General features: G+C 40.2%; 1 protein-coding gene across 1 annotated transcript in view; it reads left to right on the top strand.

Annotated features, from left to right (window-relative positions):
- Positions 1-23,059, top strand: part of LOC119795966 (seizure 6-like protein) — a 199,611-nt gene that overhangs the window by 114,785 nt on the left and 61,767 nt on the right. The window contains exons 2-5 of the mRNA XM_038304232.1: positions 1,526-1,981; positions 12,213-12,352; positions 14,534-14,729; positions 15,831-16,016. Coding sequence (XP_038160160.1) covers positions 1,526-1,981; positions 12,213-12,352; positions 14,534-14,729; positions 15,831-16,016 — 978 coding nt within the window. The remainder of the gene's footprint in view (positions 1-1,525; positions 1,982-12,212; positions 12,353-14,533; positions 14,730-15,830; positions 16,017-23,059) is intronic.

The raw sequence follows: 23,059 nt of genomic DNA on the forward strand, positions 1-23,059 counted from the left end.
AGTATGTGAGTGAAGTTTAAGCTGGGTTTTAGTTTTATAAGCTGTTTGTCGTCCCCCTGCTTCATGCATACCTTGTTTTTTTGTACTATCATTAATAAATAGTAGCACCTTTTTATACATATTTTCACATAAAAATAAACTAAGCAGAAGAAAATGTTTATATGCTGCTAAAAACATGCTGAATCCTTAAATCTATTTAAAAAAAGTAAGTGTAAAGCTCCTCCTACAGGTTGGAATGATGTTTTTCAGGGGTCTATAATTGCATAAAACCAGCTTAAGCACCCCAGGTTTGTTTTTGTTGGGGTGAAGGGGAAGACGGGGGGGTATGTGTAAATGCTTACATGCAGGCTTGTGTGTGTAAATGCTGCTGTGTGCTGTTTTTGAACCGAGCTGCTGGAGATGGCATTTTAGAATGCATGGCAGAGCGCTTTCCCTGTCTATGCTTTTCTTTTCCATTTTTTTCCCACCTTCTTCCTCCCACATGTAGGGTTGACTCCTGTCATGCTCGACTGCTCAGTCTTTTCGCGGGGCTCTGTGTGTATCTGTGTGTATCATGGGTATTTTGTGTGTATTGAATGTGGGGCTTATCTCATTTGGGCTCTAGCTGTCTATATATAGCGTCTTGGAAAAGTATTCCTCCCCCTTGACGGTTCTGACATTTTGTCACATTATAACCACAAACTTCTATGCATTTTTTGCTGTTTTTTTAGTAAGACTTAATAATAATAATTGAACTTTATTGATCTCACATTGGAGAAATTTACCTCTGCATTTAACCCATCCCCTTGGGTAGCAGTGGGCTGCCATTGTGCGGCACCTGGGGAGCAGTGTGGGCTTAAGGGTCTTGCTCAGAGACCCACAGGGGCAGTCTGTGGGAGTGGGGCTCAAACTCAGAAACTCTGGATTCCAAGCTTTATGCCCTAACCACTACTTTACTCTCCTGACTTAAAAAAATTGTTTTTTATTTGTGAAATTAAAGCAACACTGCAAAAACAATCTAAAATTGAGGGAAAAAGGTCTTAAATTAAGTGTATTTACCATTCATTTGAGTAGGTAAATAAGATAATTTGCCAATGGAATGACTATTTTCAGTCTTCAAATAAGATAATTAGATAACATGCACTTGAAATAAGACAATGCAATTGTGTTTTATTATTTTAAATGTAAATTGTCTTGTTCCATTGGCAAAGTCTCTCAATTACCTCCTCAATTCGAGAAAACATGCACTTATTGCAAGAAAATATTACTTATTTAGATTTCAATTTTTTGCAGTGAAGTATTAGCTTTAGGATAATTTACGATATCCAGGTGAGGTTATATTGAGTTATTTTTGTTCCATGATTGTTGCAAGCAAATAATCGGTCGGGTAAATAGAAGTTTGAAAAAAAAAATGTAACCATAAATGAGACTATTAAAACTTTATTCTTAAAGAGCAAGAACCCCCCCAGATCAGACTTCTACAGCAAGATGTTTATTTCTGTCTCTTGCAGTGGTTTTATTTATTTATTTTTTTTTCCTTTGTCAGATAAAGAGGTCCCCACAGTCCCCCCCTCTGTGCAGACTCCAGCGGTGACGACGGCTGACACAAGGGAAGGCAGCATGAAAGGGAAAACCTCCAGCATCGCAGTAGGAGGTTTACTACACTCAGTGCTGGCCCACAAAGGACGTCTCATGTCCAAGAAAGGGGAGATCGTCCCCTCTGCGCTGCCCCAGAATCTGCTCCCTCTCCTGGGCAGAGGGCTCAGTGTCAGCTCCTTCCATGGAAGTAACCCGCAGGAGCATCAAAGCGGGGATTTACCAACGAGGGTAAAACCCCCAGAATCAGCTGTGGCGTTGGAACAAGACAGGGATCCAAGTCAACCTCCTTCCACAGATTCACACTCTCAGCTGCCTGACACATGGACAAACCATCCTGAACCCAACGCTGAAATAACCACGGTGGGAACTAGACTAGATGTGGACACTGAGACACCTTCACCAGGTATGGCTTCAGTCTAAACCAACATTATAATCTTTTTTTTTTTTTTTATCAAGCTTTAGAGACATTTTTTATGAATGTTTTCAGATGTTTTGTGTGCAGCCATTCCTGAGTTCTGTACTAATGCCGCCGTCCCTCCACAGTGGAACACCAAGCTCAGGACTAATAACAGTTTTTGAAGTTAAATGAGATTTCTGTTTTTTGAAGTAATAGAAAGCTTGGTTTTCTGTGAACAGAATTCACTTTCATTCCCCAATTTTTATTTTTTATTGAAGTGGCCATTTGAATTTTCTTTAAAAGAAAAACAATCAGCCAGCCGTGCATTTCCAAGGCCTCATATTATCACTTTCTTTTTTTAGGCTCTTATTATCACATTTAAATAGCTAAATTTTTTTCCATTCCACATGCATCTGGTTGTCAAATTATCTGTTTTTTAATAAATGCTTTCAGCCTAATGGAAAAATCAGTTTTGATGTTTCACACAAATTGTGATTAATCTGTAATATTATAAATTAGACATCAATTTTAGTCTTAAATCTATAAAGATAAAGTTTAGGGATTATTACTTTCCCTATTGGACTGTATTATTTTATTACACATTTGAAGAAGCCAGGAGAATCTGTGATTTTCTCAAATTTGATATTTTCACTATATTTATCAAGATTTTATTTATTGTTTTTCACACTAACTATCAGGACAAAATATATCTAGGAAGGAAGAGTTTAAATTATATTCCAGATCCAAGAGGAAACTAGTGAAGAGAGGCCAAGATGGGAGAAATACTCTGGCTGCAGCATTTTGGATCAGCTGAAGGCTTTTAACTACAGTTTCTGGATTACATGATAGTAAAGAATTATAATAGTCAAGTCTTAAAGTAACAAATGCATGGACTAGTTTCTCAGCATCACCTGTGGATAAGATATTCCTAATTTTTGCAATATTCCACAGATGAAAGAGGGACTCGTTGATATGGGATTTAAATAAAAAGTCCTGATCAAAAATAACACACAGTGTTTTTACTTTATTATGTAAGATCTATTTAATCCCATCCAAATGAAGTGACTGACTAATCAGCTTCTTTTACACAGGCTCTGGTCCCAAGACAACACTGTTGGGACCAACCCATTGTGGTGGCTTTCAATGGTAGAATCTAAAAAATCAGGACACCTTCAGTCGATCATCTGATTGCCCCAGGACGGGAGAAGAAGCATTTATTTTAAAGATCAAATTGACATGCTGTCCTCAGTACACGCGCCGAACATTTTAACAGAACATATCTTGCTTTTTCTCCACTCTCATTCCAATCTGGGCGTTTATATAGTTTCAATATTGCACTGTGTGGATGCACGTGCACGACTGGACGCTCTGGAGAACTTCCTGGAAGCTTCTTGGCCTGTGACCCGATTGCGTGCGAGTCAGCCCTTAAGACCCTTTTTTTGCCAAGATTTGTACATGACTTCCAGCCTGCTTACTCTGTGTTACCAATTGAGCTTAAGGTCACAGTAACATAAGGCAACACAATTTGCTTCTATACTGTAACAGTAACTAGGTTACTTTTCTGGTAATTACCAATGTCACTAATTAGTTTGTAAAAAACAGTAAGGCGTTAGTCATTACTGCGCTTTAAACAGATGCATTATTCGTTACTTAACTGTATAAATAAGGACTAATTTCTTGGTCTAAGTCAAAGTGTCAGTAACCTGCACATGTAAGCGCATGAGGCGCATGCAACAGCGGTGGACAAGAATTACTTTTTTTAAAGTAATGCCCCTTTTACGCAAGCTTTTAGAACTGTGCTGAGAACGTTTATAAGATAACTCTTGTGTGTAAATGGAACACAACTGAACTGGACTCGTTTTGCCAGACACAACCGAACAGCGCTAAATCTAGTATTAGTTCATCAGTAGGGCTCGGCACAGTTCGTTTGTGCCATGAGCAGATCGCGTCATCTCCTATTTTCATAGTCAGCTGACTCATTTTCCAGGTTTTCTTGCATGTCAGGCTTTGCAACTAACAGATCTCTTCACCTGTTCACAGTACAAACTTCTTCTCAGCCTGTTAACATAAGTGGCATCAAAGGAGTGGTGGGTGACCTGGGATGATGCTGAGACCGATGCTCTTATTGAAAATGGGCTCTTATCCAAGTTCTTGAATGTTCTGTGCAGCACCATTTTTGTTTGCGTAATTTCCCCCTTGAGATGCGCAGACTTGTACAATAGTAGGCATGGAACTCTGCTGGCATGATCTGTAAATGGTCGTAAGAACCAAGCTCTGGACGGTTAACTGATCCAAGTTCGGTCCGAACTCGGCACGGATCGGTTTCACAGGGGTAGTCTAAGGCAACGTTCACACAGCACCCTGAAGTGGCCCAAATCTAATTTTTTTTGACCATATGTGTTCTGTATCTGATCTTTTCATGGCATTCTGAACAACACAGATCAACACAGATTTTTTTTCCAATGCGACCCAGGTCCCTTGGCTATGTGATACGAATCTGATCTTTTCATACGCGACCTGTGGCTGAACGGCCAGGACGCATTTGTCCGACCTGAACAATATTAATACCCGACAAAGGTCACTATTCTGCGTCTTCCTACACAGAAGCAACAAGAAAAACAACAACCATGGTGGACGATAATGTGGAAAGCAGTATTTATGTTTAACCATCTTGAAAATATTGCGTTTTTAAGGTTGGGAAAGATGCGCTCCAGCAATACCATCCATGTTTACATCCGTAAACACGGAGCAAGCTGGCTAGTGGTGCCATTGTGTCCTTTACTGCGCATGCAGATTTCACAAAAAAATCGGATTTCACAGAAAATGGAGTATAACTTATCTTACGGTGAAAGACAAAAATATTATTTCAACTTAGATTTGATCTTTGTTAATCTCACAATGGATAAATTAACTTGTAACATCTGCTCGTATAAACAACAGAAGGTGCAAAAATGAGGAAATGCTGCATGAAGTATATACAGTTAATTCAGATATATACAGTGGATATTAAAAAATAAAGAAGAAGAGATTTAAGGTGACGTATTTACAGTAAGATTTAAGGTGACTTGACTAGCTTGGTAAATCCAGAACTGCCTGTGTTTAAACCAGCAAACATTAGAAATAAACTTCTTCTGTTTGCAGTGAAGTGACAGGAGTGGAGCTTCATGCATGCCATGTGAATTGCTGGCAATATGTCAGGTGAACCACAGCACTCTGGGGCCACTTGAATCACATTTGGTGTGAACACACATTGGCATAGGATGACTGCGGCATTCATCAAAATCACCTTGTGAAATTTTGTCTAACAACCTCACTAACTAGACCTACACTGCTCTCTGAATGATGGGTGTACACACTGACTAAGCAGCACGCTGTAACTTTTTGTCACTAGGGGACGCTTGACCTGTAACCTCTAGGACTAGCTTTCCTGAAGGCTATTGACTCCAAATTAAACGGTCTCCCTGCATGTTTTGGAATCTGATAACAGATCAGAAACCAGCAGGTGGAGATGCCATGAAGTTCATTGTAAAGACAAGGCCCTCTAGATCGGGGTCAGATTTGCTTGGTTTCCCAACAACTTGTAACTTAGTTATCTGTCCTCTTTAAGGTGAGCTCAGGCTCCTGTAAAGCACTGTTTTGGGTCGTGACTCATTTAGTGATGGATCCAATCGTCTAAATAATAATAATTAAACTTTATTGAGCTCACATTGGAGAAATTTGCCCCTGCATTTAACCCATCCCCTTGGGGAGCAGTGGGCTGCCATTGTGTGATGCCCAAGAAGCAATCAGGGGTTAAGGGTCTTGCTCAGGAACCCAGAGTGGAGGCTGTTGGGATTGAACCGGGTACTTCTTAACCTTCTCAGAGCACTAGCGCACGGCTCTTACCCACTAGGCCAACACTCCCCATTGAAAGTTACATATCTCAAATTAGGCTAATACTTGGCCTAAAAGTTACAGTTTCCACCATAATCAGTGTGAGTTCGACAACGGGGTATGATATAAACAAAACATTTCTGACTACCAAATCCCACAAGGTAATAGGCTTGGTTCTCAATCTGAGGGCAACTTCTTGCTACAGTAGTAGCCATTCAAAATTTCCTTGATGGGCCCTTGACTGGTCCTTGGCTGGTCCCCTACATTTTCACTTTAAATATCAATCTTTCTACTAAAATATTGTTTCTGTCATGATTTGGGGACATTAAGATCTGTTAAGAGAAGTGCCATCTCTTGATCAGACCCTGTAATTCAGTGAAATGGTAAAAGAAATATGCAAGAGGGGGTCACTCCAGTGGCTGGAAGTTTGAGAGGATTTTGCTGGGAGTTGCAGGTAAGTAGGCGGCCATTCGGCTGGTGTTTCACTGGGACGGGCCATTTTGAATGGCTGCTACTGTAGTTTTTATGGTTCGGCCATTACAAAGCAGGAGATAGAAAAGAAAGATAGAATCATAGCTGAGGAACCTCCAATGTAAAGCTGTTTAAGATTCAAGGTTTCAAACTATGACATTACTAAGTCATTAAAGTACATATGTTAGCGTTTAGCACTAATCGGCATTTACAATGAACTCATAATGGGCAATTCTATTTGAATCTCTCAGAAAAAGATAATTTATACAAGAGACGCTTTGACTTTCACAGCATTACCAGACGGCGAGTCCTTTGAGTGGTTCCTTTCAGCATTAGACTTAATAGCCATAATGACAGTTAGGTGTTGACAATTCATTATATCATCATATACGAGATGATTGCTTTTTGTTTGTCTGGGAGATCCTTAAAGGATATTTTAAATGGACTTGAAGAAGAGTTTTCCTTGTTAACAGTTCAAACTGAGTACGCCCGTTAAGGTGACAGGAATATTACTGTCTTTCACAGCTGGGCTTTCTCTACACTAAACAACCTTAAATCTACTGTAATCAACCAAGCCCTCACTCTTTGCCCAAGACGAATACACACATGAATTATAAGTTGTAGATTTGGTTTGGAACAAATGTAAGCATACTTCGACATAAACATCTTTATGCTGGGCTATAAACTGTCCACTGATGGTGAAAGCCCCCTTTAAAAAAATGCTTCCAATGCTCAGTTAGTTGGACCAGTAAAATACTGAAAGAAAATAATAACTACCAAGTTTTGTTTATTTTGTTTAGTCAAACAAAATAAAAGTTAGTTTCATTTAATACCTTATATTCCTCATAAAGAAAAACAGGGTTGTGTTCAGTCGTAAATATTGTCTGCTCCTAAACAGGATTGTGAATACTTTTAATAGCTGCTGTTTGTAAAATAACATTAAAAATAAAGTATCCTCATAATGCTCTTCAAAATATTTATACCCCTTTGACTGTTTAAAGATTTTACCATTTTATAATCACAAGCTTAAATGTATTTTATTGCAACACCGAAATAGCAGACCCTTGTTACAAGGAATGGAAAGGATCCCTGTTCACTTCATCATCTGAAAATGAATGGGTGTAAAACAAGTGCAGTGAAACTTGGCATTGTGCCTGGAACACCTCCCAAGGAAAGCATCCAGGGGAATCTGAAAAAGATGCCCAAGCCACCTTTTGTTGTTACTACAGGAGCCATAATAGTGGCCAGAACCGGCTCTACAGAGGCACTGGCCCCTTGTTGGCTCCTTTATAAAACCATCCATGATCATGTGAGATTAAAGCTACAACCACACAGAGATTAGTTTAGTTTAAATGCAAAGAAATGTAGTTTCCTAAGCTGTGTATTCAAATGAAAGCAGCGTTTTGGGAGAGGACTTGTACTCGTCATCTCCCACTTCATCCGCGACCATGTTGCGGGAACATCTGTCCCCTTAGAGAATCCCAGACTTCCCTCTCTGCAGACACCTCCTTCAACTCTGCAAGGGGGAAAGCCCAAGGCACTCCCAGGCCAGCCAAGACAAATAGTCCTTTCAGCGTGTCCTAGGTTGTCCCCTGGGTTTCCTCCTGGTGGGACGTGCCTGGAACACTTGCCGAGGGGGACATCCAGGGGACATCCCAAAAAGATGTCCGAGCCATCTCAGTCGACTCCTCTCGATGTGGACCAGAAGTAGATCTACTTCAAGCTCCTCCTGAATGACAAAGCTCCTCACCCTATCTCTAAGGGTTCAGAATCCAGCCGTTCATTTCAGCTGCTTGTATCCGGGATCTCGTTCTTTCGGTCAGGATAAAGACTTCATAACCATAGTTGAGGGTAGGAACGTAGTCCAAGCCGCACTGATCTGTCTATCAATCTTCCATTCTCTACTCAATTGATAACAGGACCCCAAGATGCTTAAATTCCTCCACTTAAGGCATGGACTCTCCTCCAACCTGAGTGAGACAGGCCACCTTTTCTAGCCAAGAACTATAGTCCTGTACTTGGAGGAGGTGATCAACATCCCAGCCCCTTCACACTCAGCTGCAAACTGCAACAGTGCATGCTGTTGGTCTTGGCAGCAGGGAGCCAGCAGAACCACGATATCCGCAAAAAGCAGGGATGATCCGCCAGTTCCCAAAGCAGACCCCTCTGGTCCTTGATTGCGCCTAGAAACCCTGTCCATAAAGGTTATTAACAGGACCGGTGACCAGCCCTGATGGAGTCCGAAATGCACCAGAAACAGGTCACAATTAATGCCAGCAATGTGGATCTGGCTCATACTCCCCTTGTACAGAGACCAGATCCAGCTAATAAGGACCCCCCAACTCTGTACGTCTGAAGCTCCCCCCACAAGGCGTTACAAAGGACTTGGTCAAATGCCTTCTCCACGTCCACAAAGTACATGTGGTTGGCAAACTCCCATGAACCTTCGAGGACCTTGCAGAGGGTGTAGAGCTTGTCCATTGTTCCACAACCAGGAGGAAAACCAAAACCTCCAGAAGCTGAGGTTTGACCATCAGCCATACTCTCCTCTCCAGTCCCAGGGCACCTTACGTCCACATCGACATTAGAGGCAGAGAACATGGCCCACTCAGACTCCACGTCTCCAGTCTACCCCGGAAACTCGGAGAAGCTCTCCCGGAGGTGGGAACATGTACCTGATTGAGGGCTCCACCAGACATTCCTAGCAGACCCTCACTACTTGCTTGGGTCTTCCGAGTCTGTCTGGCTTCCTCCTCTTCCAGCACATCCAACTCACCACCAGGTGGTGGCTGGTGGACATCTCCGCCCCTCTCTTCACCTGAGAGTCCAAGACATGCGGCTGAAGGTCAGAAGATACGATTACAAATTCGGTCATTGACTTCGAGCCTCGGGTTTCCCGGGACTAGGTGCACCGCTAGACATCCTAATGCTTGTACGTTCATTAAAGACACTCAGAGAGCTGAATTGTATATTTTTTTATTGGGTCCCAGAGTGTAAAAATCAAAGAACGCTGGTTTCATGTTTCAGTGTTTACAAAAGTGCTGAATCTTTTTTTCGAAACAGCAATGATGCAGCTCAACCTACTTAACCTAGCCTGCCTCTTTACTGCCATGGTACTGTTTTCACCCCACATGAGCTGTCCACACATGCCCTGGCTCAATCCGAATACCTCAAATATGTCAGGACACATAATCCATGGCTGAGGCACATCCCCAGTAGTGCTATTTGAATAGTGCTGGCATTTAAGAAGGAACTAGCACCAGGAAGCAGTATGCTTCCTATCTCCAGTGCAATTATCATAGGGGACTCTTGACATATAAATATGCCTCTAGGAGCTATTTGGTTGCTCACAATCCTTTGCATAACAGAACGTATAAGCACAGCCTACCTCACGGTGTTTAAAACAAAATATATATTTATTCATGTCCTTTTTGTAAAACATGAAAATGTTCACACCTTTTTATATTTTCGGTTTTAAAACAGCAAACAGCAGCCGTTCACTTCACCTTTTTTTGTTTGGTAGTTCTTCTCCTGAAAGCTGAAGTCCCATTTTGAAAAGTGTGACCACCGCATGATGACATCTGTCTGTAAGGCTGCAGTCTGCCTGGATTTATCACAGCAGTCTGAGGCTCCACCCCGGATAATGTTCGGAGAGAACATTAGCTAAGAACTACAGAGAAGGAGCTAAGGACTACAGTTGGACGCATTTGGATCGAGTCCCAGTGTTTTTGTCAGTTTGGGTGTGATTCTGTGGCAGTGTCACAGCGCCACCAAAGGGCCCTTCATATATTCTACAGCTTCTTCATTTGTGCTGTGTACACTTGTGTGGACACACCTGTTATTGATGCCATTTATGAAAATATCCTGTGTTCATATTTTTGTGGAGTAGAACCTAGATAACACACAGGTGGACATAGTTTCACTAATAACGTGATTTTTAAAGGTGAGTGATTGCAGCAGAACTTTTTTGAAGCTTTATACCAGGGGTCACCAACGCAGTGCCCGTGGGCACCAAGGTGCACTCAAGGACCACATGGGGGGCCCTCAGAGTCTTCTAAATAAAGAACAACCCACCAGTGGGCTAAGTTTGAAATTTTATTTTATTCTGTTGCTCTTCTTTTTAATCATTTATAAAGATTTCAAAATGACAATGTCTAAATAAACTTAGAAATGAACAGAAACGATAAAAATATGTTGATAATGAACAAAGTTTAGGCTAACGCTAACCCTTGCAGCTCATGGGTCAGTAATGGTCGCCTTTCCTACGTCTCGGTACCCTTGAAGTGGCCCTCAGCCTTAAAAAGGTTGGTGACCCCTGCTTTATACAGTAGTAGGCATTAAAAATTTCCCCACTCTCCTTCATGGGCTCTTGGCTGATCCTTTGCTGTTCCTTAACTAGTCCCCTACCATTCCTTTTTGAACATCAATATTTGTCCAAAAATATTCTTTCTGTCATGATTCGTGGACATTAAGATCTAAAGATCCTGTAATTCAGTGAAAAATTGGAGTGAGAGTAAAAAAATATGCATGCCCAGGAAAATGCCAGTGACTGGAAGTTGGAGGGGATTTTGCTGGGAGCTGCAGGGAAGTGGGCTGCCATTCGGCTTGTGTTTGACTGGGAAGGGGCTGCAAATGAAGGTTGATGTATGTGAACATACCATTACTTTTAGAGTTAAGAAATTAGCTCTGGTTAGAAAGTGGCAGCATCATGCTGTAGGGAGAGTTTATAGGAGGAAATGTGGAAAAAAACACTGGGCTGTACTGGAAAAAAACAAAAACCTTTGAGTCTGCAGAAGAATCAAGAATTAAACAGAAGCTTAGCATAGAGCCAGAAAAAGTTTACACCTAGAGTAGTAGCCATTCACAATTTCCCCACTTTCCTTGATGGGCCCTTGGCTGGTCCCCTACATTTACTTTTTAAACATCGATCTTTGGACTAAAATATCCTTTCTGTCATGATTTATGGACATCAAAATCTAAAGTGAAGCATCATCTCCTGGTCAGACACTGTAATTCATTGACAGGGTGAGTAAAAAAAATATGCATGCCCAGGAGAAGGCCAGTGGGTGGAAGTTGGGAATGATTTTGCTGGGAGCTGCAGGGAAGTGGGCTGCCATTTGGCTGGTGTTTGACTGGGCAGGGCAATTTGGAATGGCTGCTACTGTATAACTAATTCACAGTGTTTGGTAAAGCTGAAACACCGATAATTACAGACACTGTCTATCATACTTAAATTAGACTGAGTTACGTTTGAAAAGGAAAGGGGAAAAAAAGGCTATTGATGCACAAAGTTGGTAGAGTCAGACTACCAAAGATTTGCTGCTGAAGTATCAGAAGAAGGTGGTATGATACTGATTTCTTTCCTTATTCATTCACCTTTTTTGTTTGTCATAATCTTAAGAAATTAGAATTTCCAAACGAAATTTCTTTTTGTTTTACACTTTTGTAAACAAAATGACAAATAAAATCTGTCTAAAGTCTAAGTCTCTAAAGAAAGCCCATTTATCTTTATGGTTCTAATATGACAGAATGCCAAATAGATCTATGGTCTACTGTATGAATGCCAAACGGTTTATCTACAAAGTAAAAACAAATTGCAATATGCCATTAAAAGTGAGTACAAGAAGCTTAATAAGGAACAACAAATATAACATGTTTTAGCATGAAGCTTCTTAAAAGCCTTTGAGGAAAGAGTGTGGCTATTTATTCTGAGTCCGCCGTTAGTCCTTGCTGACCTTTTTGCGCTGTGTAGTGGTTAAAATCCCTTTAATGTCCTTCTTTAATTACATACAGCAGGGATTTCTAGAGAGGATCCCAGTTAGAACACCATTAAAGGGGATTACAAGCATATTCAATGGGGAAAAATAACCCAAACTCTCTGCTTTCTCCTCAGCTGCATCCAGCTGCATGGTTAATTTCACAGACCCAGAGGGATACATAGACTCCTCTGACAACCCGCCTCTGCCTGACGGCCTCTTCCTGCACTGCACCTACACTGTGACCGTCTACACCGGCTACGGAGTGGAGCTGCAGGTGTGTCTCAGCCCCAGGGAAATCCCACACATGACGACTGCAGTCAGGATGTGACATGTTCACGGCCAGCAGAGTGTTTGCTTATCACTACTAGTGTGATTGTGTTTAGGGATGCTGCAGTGTTTGTGTTCCTGTCGTCATGTGGATGCCTCCAAGTCTTCTGCCTCCTAGTGGTAAAACTTAAAAGTGTCTTAATCAGCCATGCCAAACAATATGACAGAGTATTGGGGCCAGGCTAGAGATTTCTTTTCCTTCTATTTCATGAATTAAGTCGTAACATTATGAGGAAAAAGTCACAACATAATAGTCATAAAATTATGAGAATAAAGTCGTAATATTAAGAGAAGAAAAGATTAAGTCTTAAAATTACGAGAAACAAGTTGTATTTTATGACAACAATGTCAAGCATTATGTGAAGTTATACTTTGGCTCTGGTTTGATAAATAAAAACATCTGTTAGTGTCATGATGGGTTACTGAAAAGCCCAATATGCAGAACACCACGGAGACTGAAGAAAAGTTTAACAAGTTTATTGTTCACAAGCACATGGAAATAACACTGGTACTGGTTCAGGCCTGGGGGCTGGTTCACTGGAGTCTGTGTGGGAGATTGTTCAGTTAGCTTCGATGCAGTTGAGTTTGAGTTTAAGAGTTTCAGGTTTATACCTTGAGAAGTCCGGTTTAGGCTTTGAGGGAGGAACTATTGGGTCCAGAGATTGTTTAGTTCAGCAGAGTCCGATAACTGCTTCAGCGTCTTACTTCTAGCGTGAGGGCAGACCTTGGCTTTGGGTTTCCAGCTCTTAGTCCAGAGCTGCATGGGAATCCAGAGAAGAGTCTTCAGGTTTGGCTCAGAGGGCAGGCTCGGCAGGTTACGCTCTTCCAGAGCTTCACAGGAGAAAAACAGGATTCCTGAAAGCAGAGACAAAGGGTTAGAATCCAATCTGGATTCAATGGCAACACAGGTTCTCAGAAGATACTAGGCTTAGGTGCTAACCAACTGGATTTAACACTGCGGCGTCGAGGCAAGGTCTGAAGGCAGGTTATATACTGTGGATCCTCTGATGATGAGATGCGCCTCAGGTGTGTCGAAGGCTCAGCTCGGGAGGATCCATGGCGGACTCTGCTGGAGAAAGATGGAACTTCTCCAGCTCCAAACAGTTAGTGAACCAGCATCAAATTGGGCAGTAGGTCAAAGTGGACTCAGGCTGTTGATTGGTGGAGCCTCATGAGGCTTCATCTCACCATCACTGCTGAGAACCAAAAACCATAAAAAGTCAGAGTAAACTCACGTGGGGAGCCAGAGATGAGGAAGCAATTAAACAACAGGGAAACAGCACTGAATAACTGCACACGGAGAGAATATAAGGGAGACTGAACAAAGACGGGTAATCAGATGATATGGAGCAGATGTGGATGGAAGTGACTAGAAGGGAGCAAGGGGAAAGGAGACAGGCACAAGGGGGCAACAGAGAGTAACTTGAGACTGCTTAAATATAACACAAAATAAAAAATGAAACAAAGATAAGCAAAACAGAATTACTGATAGTGTTGCGCCAATGACATATTTTGGCCCCGATACACGGCTGTGCAGTATTGGCCAATAATGGTACCATACCGATACCATCTGTTTGAAATTGATGTGTGTGTATATATGAAGAACTGAATACTACTTGGATGTAAAATAATTGCCATCATGGCTTTATCAAGCTGCTGCCTACCTTTATGAAGCAGGAAAAAGACTAATAAAAACAGAATCCAGCAGAACTTTTTATTATTAACCGGTAATGGGTGACAATAGTTGAATAAACTTTTGGCTCTCAAAATGGTATCGGTGCCCTATTTGTTGGTACTTGCCGATACCGATACCACCATTTTAGTGCTGGATCAGGGCCCTGCCCCATACTGGTATCGGTGCAACACTACTGATAACTGAAAACTAAAAACTAAAGTCCCAAAAAGGGGAGAATCAAAACAATTTGGAATGTGTTGTTTTCAAATTGTAAATTAATCCTTAATATAAAAAAAAAATAGAAATGTGGCTTTATCAGAGACAAACACAAAGCAGAAAATGTAACATCTTTTATCTCAGTGTACATCCACTGAAAAGCCTTTTTCATTAAATAGAGTCTAAACAGTGGCTCAGATCGTCTCTAATTAGGACAATAACTTTCTGTGTGTTCAGGTGAAGAACGTGAATCTGTCAGACAGCGAGCAGCTGTCCATCAGAGGTGTAGATGACCGCGGCGCCATGCTGGTTCTGGCCAACCACACGCTGCTGGTGGAGGGTCAGGTGATCCGCAGTCCCACCAACTCTCTGTCCGTCTACTACCGCTCCGCCCCGGAGGGCAGCATGGGCCTCTTCCAGCTCCACTACCAGAGTGAGTCACCTCGCACCATTGGTGCACAAACACAGGAAACATAATCATGTGTTTATATAAACTGGTTATAGAATTTTTCCAACAGCCCTTTCATTAAGAGGCTGCTTGTGCTCTCTAAAGTGTATGTGTTAATTGCGTAATCAAATACCTTCTCATTGAGTCACTCAGCACGGTGATTGAATCTGTCATGTGAATTAGCTGATTAGAGCTCTGATTAATTATCTCTCATCTCATTAGGAGGCTGAGAATATGGGACATTGTATGGTGAGAGTGTGTGTTGTAGGTTGTTTTCTATGTGTGTCTGAGGACGTTGTCGTACATACGACGACAACAACCCACCTGCGCTGTTAATCATAATCATCTAATCCTTTTACATCGCTTCTACGATGGCACAGACTCAGATAAGATGATAAAGACTGCATTAACAGCCGAGAAATATTATTCCATCAAACCTGCAAAGCTTATTACGGTTTGTCAGTTCATGCTGTACCCACAGGTGCTCAGGAAGTCCATATGAAAGTGAAGCTGATGTGGATGAATAATCCAGCTTTCAAGTTTCCAAGTGTTCTATCTAAGGAAAACCAGTTGATTGCATCGACTCATTGACTCGAAGGCAATCCCTCACACTAAGCATGCTTGTAGCGACAGTGGAGAGGAAAAACTCCCTTTTAACAGGAAGAAACCTCCAGTAGAACCAGGCTCAGTGTGAGCGGCCATCTGCCGAGGCCGACTGGGGTTCAAGGAGACAGAAGCAGAGATACAGAAAGAAGCAGAGATACTCCACTCTAATAATTAATTATTTGATACATAAATTACATCCCTAGTGGAAGTAAAGCTGCATCTGATGGTCGTTTAGGTTCACATAGAAACAGCAAACAATTAAAAGTAAGTTGAACTGGAGCTGAGCAGTTCTGGCGCTAGTGTAACTTTAACCACGAAGATGGAAAACCAACAGAAAAGGAAGCTTGGAATCGATGCAACATCTAAATCTTTTAAAGCTATATTTCCTTCTCTAAAACATATTGTTTTTTTTCCACCTGCCTTTTTTAAAGATTTACCAAATGTGCTCGAACGTCACTTCTTTAATCTCTTGTCTCGTAGTTTTCAGGCTGAGTTGCTCACTTCCAAAGAGACCTCACTTTGGGGAGGTGTCAGTGCTGGATCTGCTCCCAGGAGGCATAGCTCGCTTTCACTGCCACATGGGTTATCACCTGCAGGGGAAATCTCAGCTCACTTGCATCAACGCATCGCTTCCGGTTTGGAGCGGCAAGGAGCCAAGCTGCAGGGGTGAGTCTGTATGGTGGTTTATTACAATAGCGCATCTCTGGGTACTCTGAGGTTTTAAGTAATACTGTAGAGTGTGTTCACAATCAGAGGCTGCATCCTTCGAAGGTTTGATGACCGATTACATCACGTAATTCCCCCAAATCTTGTCAGAAACCAAAACTCCTCCTAAAGCTCCTGTCACACCTTGAAGATTTAGACCAGCGTATGCCTGATGTAAAAAAAAATGTCAAAAACGCTGCCATACATTGAATAAGTTATGGGTACGTTTTTATAAGTTAATGCACAATGAGCATGAGGAAACACGCTGTCACAAGTTGACATACGGCGAGTATGCAGGCGTATGCCATACGTGGGGGGATAAGTTATAGGTAAGTTATGTGATGGTTGACATACGTTAAGAGGAAGTTACTCATAAGTCGTGGCGTCCAGCTTATCCATAACCTATGAGTAAATTGTGCATAACTGATGCGTAACTTATCAAGAACTTATTTCCAATGCATGTCAACATGTTTCTAACTTCCAGCTACTTTATAATGGCGTATTAGTATGGAGAGATATTTGTGCCATCGGTTTGAGCGCGCAGGAACCAATCCGAGCGTGCAGTGAGACAACACGCGCGCGCGCAAAACCGGTCTGGCGCGCGCTCAACTCTGAAAAACCCTCTCAACACACTGTTCTCGCGCTCAGTTTCATCTCTGCGCGTGCTCGAATCCGTCTCTGCTCGCGCTCGCTCGACCTGCTCTCTCTCCGCGCTCAACACCAGCTGTGCGCTCGGCTGTTTCTGCGCTCGCAACTTCAGCAATGTATGTAAATGAACCATACCATCAGCCAATCACACGCAGCTTCTTTTCATCCAATGAAAGCATTCCTTCCTTCTTCTTCTTCTTCTTCTTCTTCTTCTTTTCTATCATGGCGGATCGCAAGCAACTTTAAGGTGTATACCGCCACCTACTGTTCATGAGTGTGTAGCAACATTGTTTTACATCTATTAAATTCTATTTTTTAATTTTGTATTCTGCAGATAACTAAATAATGCTTTCCTTAATCTATAAATATCCTTTATATTTCCTTTATTTCCCAATAATCCTTTAAGACTCCATTCTTGGCCTGTCATTTCAACTACTCTTCTCAATTTCTCCCTTTCAGGTTCATATGTTTTACAGTTCATTAATATGTAAGCATTCGTTCCAAATACTACATCCGGTTAAATGAAAAAATAAATAAATAAAATAAATAAAAACACAATCAGGAAAATCAAACAACTCTTACAGTTATTTTGTCAACATTCCTAAGATAGTACTATAAAATATCTTGAATGATCTCAAATAAACTTCAGTAAAACAGTTATTAGATCATTGCCTCATCCATCTCTTTTACCTGCTATTGACATGGATTTAAATTTGCTGTTTTAAAAGAAAAATAAGGAGGATATTTCAGGTTCAAGTATGGTAAAACAATGTTGCTACACACTCATGAACAGTAGGTGGCGGTATACACCTTAAAGTTGCTTGCGATCCGCCATGATAGAAAAGAAGAAGAAGAAGAAGAAGGAAGGAATGCTTTCATTGGATGAAAAGAAGCTGCGTGTGATTGGCTGATGGTATGGTTCATTTACATACATTGCTGAAGTTGCGAGCGCAGAAACAGCCGAGCGCACAGCTGGTGTTGAGCGCGGAGAGAGAGCAGGTCGAGCGAGCGCGAGCAGAGACGGATTCGAGCACGCGCAGAGATGAAACTGAGCGCGAGAACAGTGTGTTGAGAGGGTTTTTCTATGGCAAGCCAAGAAGGTCATATTTCGCATTGAATTCTCGCGTTAAGATTGAAGTTAACCCGCAAAAAACGCGCGTTCCCCCGAGATTACGCCGCTTTTTACGCCGTCTTTTACCAACAAGCGCCGCCTTTTACGCGCGTCATGATAGTACCGCAAGACGCGCGTTAAATACGCGCGTTGTGTTGGTCAGAACGCGCGTTAAATACGCGCGTTGTGTCGGTCACAACGCGCGTATTTAACGCGCGTTTTCCTAATATGATAATGATGTCCTTCCTTCTTTTCCCACAGCCAATGCATTTGAACTGGTTGCATCCAATGGCTGATCAAGGCAGCCAGACCAAGAAAGTTCAGCATAGATCTGCTTTGTGGAAAACTGCACAGAGCTCAAAGTTGCAGCATTGCCAAAATTCACTGCATTGCCGTTTCACAAAGACTTAATGTTAGGAATATATCCACTACATACACTTTGCTGTTATTTTGAATCCATTCCATGCCTATTTTCATGTAAAAACGTTTTGCATCGCCAACTGATGTTTTGTATTTACCGGGATTACTAGGAATGTTTCACCACTTATCATCACCGAGAGGCGGCGTAGTGGGTTAAGTAACCGCCTTCAATGCGATTTTTTTGCTTCGTGGCAGGTTCGAATCCGGCAGAGGCAGTCCGACTTTTCCCTTTATGTTCTTTCTTGTCTCCAACCAAGCCCATTAATTTATTTATTTTTTTCTGAGAATATAATCATAAATGTAGCCTACTTCACTGTTTTTGATCCATCGCCATGCATTCTGTCATGTAAAAACATTTTATATTGTACTAATAAAATGACAATAAAGGGGACACTTGTCTTCCAGAAAATTTGCCGGTCTGACTTGTTTTCTGTATATTTTCCTGCATATCACCAACCTTTTCCCATAATGCTTTCTACAGCCATGGAGCAACTGCTGTTAAAATTAAATTAACAGGAACATTTCTTATTAAAAGTGTTATTAGTGCAATGAGAAAAAACTTGCTTAGTTGAGCCAGTGGAGGTTTGATGATCCCCATAGCTCATGTTCTCTGTCTCCTACATATACACACATATATATATATATATATATATATATATATATATATATATATATATATATATATATATATATATATATATATATATATATATATATATATATATATATATATATATATATATATATAAACCACGTCACATAAATGTTCTTTCAGTCTACAATACTTTCAGTCTGCAGATGGCGCCATATAACGGGTAGGCTACTGGCAGAGCAGCAAACAGGTGTTTGCACCAAAGCTGGGGAACAATATAGGCAAGGTGTGTCTCTTTTTCAAGAGAGAACTGGATACTGGATTCTTTCATCTTTTTTATTTATTATGAACTATTATTTATCTATTTCCCACTACCTTTTACCACTAGTCAATACCTTTACTTATGTGTACTGGAACAAGATCCAAATGTGCAAGAGTCTAATTACATTTTCATTGTGGAGTAGGAGACAAGATATGGGTGCAGCACCTTCCATTGGGGGTGTATCCAGAAAACAGGTACTACGTTATTTAGATGTTACATTTAATTTTAACAGCAGTTGTTCCGTGGCTGCAGAAAGCATTATGAGCTTGGGAAAAGGTTAGCGATAACAAGTCAGACAGACACATTTTCTGGAGGACAAGTGGCCCCTTTATTGTCATTTTATTAGCACTATGTAAAAAGTTGTTACATGACAGAATGAATGGCGATGGATCAAAAACAACAGAGAAGTGGGCTACATTTATGGATTATATTCTTGGTTAGAGGCAAGAGAGAATATCAAAGGCATAGGTTTGATTTCAGCTTTGGCAGGGACACTATTGGTCTTCAGTTTCATTGGTCTAATGTCATTGGTCCTTTGCAAAAAGATGCATACTCTTTTTTTATGCTTAATGTGAGCATCAGGCTTTGATGTGTTTAAAGAGAACAGCATAATTTCTTCCTAGATTAATACAAATCTTATAAGCACTACACTCACTAGATGCTATTTAGCAATGTTTGAAGCATCACTGGCTCTGATCAATGTGCAATTAGGACTTTTTTCCACTTTGAAAATGTTTGCATTTAAACTTACCAGTAAGACAGAAGGTAAATACATTCCTATTTAACCAAATATAATCTAAATATGCCTGTTATATGTTGACGTATCATGGGTTTTCTTTTGAAGATATATAATTGTGCAGAGGTAAACAGGTGAAACCCACTCTTATTTTTTTATGTAATATGCTCTCTCTGTGTCATGCAAAATAATACATTCAACGGACGGCAAATAAATGTATTGTATTTACATGTGCACTGGAACTATAAGAGGAACTCACACTGAGCATTTTGAAATATTAACTTCACTATACAAGTTGTACATCTGGGCTGTAGTTACTCTATGTAGCCCATTTCATAATTTTTTTTCTATGGCTAAAACAATTAATCATATCTATCAATAATTTAAATAATTGTCAACTGATTTAGTAATTGATTAATAATTAACTGGAGTATAGAGCCACTAAGATGTGCCTTTAGCCAATAGAGCGACCCACTTAGAGCAGGAATTATACCAAGATTATGAAAAAATATGTAAACATTTTGCATTTAAGACAAAAAAAACTTTTAGTCTGTCAATATTCTCCATCCAGAACTCCTCAAGAGGAAACGTTTCTGTTTCACCTGGGGTCATTTCGTAAAAAAATCTACTTTTAGGAACCTTTGGGTGATCTGAATATTAATCAATTCATCAAAAACATAATCAACAGATTAATCAATTTGCAGAATAATCATTAGTTGCAGCCCTAATTTTATGATAGCATTCCAAACACATTTCTTCCATCATGCAGCAGTGAAGGGCAGCTGCTTCACCCTGAGGCTGCCCTGCATCATTATATCTGTTTCCTACAATCATATAATGTTTCTATTCTACAAGTGCGTCTATAATAGTAAAGGATTAAATGTAACAACCTTTTATCATCATCCTATATTGCTTGCTGTTTAAAAGCTCCTTATGTCTATTTTCTTTTTTAGTGGCATCATCTACAAACACAACACTAAGAATCAGCCAAAGTTTATTAAAATATAAAATCACTTTAAACAATTATTATCTTGTAATGTAATAGTATCCAAAATAAACAGCCAGATTCAAGCATTATTTACCAGAGATTAATGTACTAATTTACTTATGGACTGTGTGGAAATCTAGAAAAATAGAATCAGTGTAAATAGAGTTCCTCTGTGTGTCTTTATCCTATTTCTAGAAGTAGAATCAATTGAATAGAACTATTTTTATGTGGAAAACAAAAAAATAGAAGAACGTCAGCATCCTTCTCGTGTTGTTATGTTCTACAAAATAAATTAACAGCTTTTATATACACCTGAACTGCCGTCAAAAAACAGAAAACAGTAATAGAAAAGAAATACTGGTGAAAGGGAATCAGAAATGTTGATAGATTACAGACTGCTCATTTTGACAGCAGTTTTCAGAACTCCTGTCTGACTCAGAATATTTTGTTTTATAAAAGAAATCCTAACTTTGGTTACTTTCATTTCTCAAGTTCCAAAAATCCAAACTATCTCCTGCTTCTTCATAGAACTGCAGTCAGAAGTTTCGCCTGTTTTAGCCTAGAGTGTCCCTACCAAAGCTGAATTAAAACCTATGCCTTTGATATTCTCTCTTGCCTCTAACCAAGAATATAATCCATAAATGTAGCCCACTTCTCTGTTGTTTTTGATCCATCGCCATTCATTCTGTCATGTAACAACTTTTTACATAGTGCTAATAAAATGACAATAAAGGGGCCACTTGTCCTCCAGAAAATGTGTCTGTCTGACTTGTTTTCTGTATGTTTCCTGCATATCGCTAACCTTTTCCCAAGCTCATAATGCTTTCTGCAGCCACGGAACAACTGCTGTTAAAATTAAATGTAACATCTAAATAACGTAGTACCTGTTTTCTGGATACACCCCCAATGGAAGGTGCTGCACCCATACCTTGTCTCCTATTCCACAATGAAAATGTAATTAGACTCTTGCACATTTGGATCTTGTTCCAGTACACATAAGTAAAGGTACTGACTAGTGGTCAAAGGTAGTGGGAAATAGATAAATAATAGTTCATAATAAATAAAAAAGATGAAAGAATCCAGTATCCAGTTCTCTCTTGAAAAAGAGACACACCTTGCCTATATTGTTCCCCAGCTTTGGTGCAAACACCTGTTTGCTGCTCTGCCAGTAGCCTACCCGTTATATGGCGCCATCTGCAGACTGAAAGTATTGTAGACTGAAAGAACATTTATGTGACGTGGTTTATATATATATATATATATATATATATATATATATATATATATATATATATATATATATATATATATATATATATATATATATATATATATATATATATATATATATATATGTGTGTGTGTATATGTAGGAGACAGAGAACATGAGCTATGGGGATCATCAAACCTCCACTGGCTCAACTAAGCAAGTTTTTTCTCATTGCACTAATAACACTTTTAATAAGAAATGTTCCTGTTAATTTAATTTTAACAGCAGTTGCTCCATGGCTGTAGAAAGCATTATGGGAAAAGGTTGGTGATATGCAGGAAAATATACAGAAAACAAGTCAGACCGGCAAATTTTCTGGAAGACAAGTGTCCCCTTTATTGTCATTTTATTAGTACAATATAAAATGTTTTTACATGACAGAATGCATGGCGATGGATCAAAAACAGTGAAGTAGGCTACATTTATGATTATATTCTCAGAAAAAAATAAATAAATAAATGGGCTTGGTTGGAGACAAGAAAGAACATAAAGGGAAAAGTCGGACTGCCTCCGCCGGATTCGAACCTGCCACGAAGCAAAAATTCGCATTGAAGGCGGTTACTTAACCCACTACGCCGCCTCTCGGTGATGATAAGTGGTGAAACATTCCTAGTAATCCCGGTAAATACAAAACATCAGTTGGCGATGCAAAACGTTTTTACATGAAAATAGGTATGGAATGGATTCAAAATAACAGCAAAGTGTATGTAGTGGATATATTCCTAACATTAAGTCTTTGTGAAACGGCAATGCAGTGAATTTTGGCAATGCTGCAACTTTGAGCTCTGTGCAGTTTTCCACAAAGCAGATCTATGCTGAACTTTCTTGGTCTGGCTGCCTTGATCAGCCATTGGATGCAACCAGTTCAAATGCATTGGCTGTGGGAAAAGAAGGAAGGACATCATTATCATATTAGG

This window comes from Cyprinodon tularosa, unplaced genomic scaffold (assembly GCF_016077235.1).
Source record: "Cyprinodon tularosa strain WSP-4 unplaced genomic scaffold, ASM1607723v1 ctg529, whole genome shotgun sequence".
Classification (NCBI taxonomy): domain Eukaryota; kingdom Metazoa; phylum Chordata; class Actinopteri; order Cyprinodontiformes; family Cyprinodontidae; genus Cyprinodon; species Cyprinodon tularosa.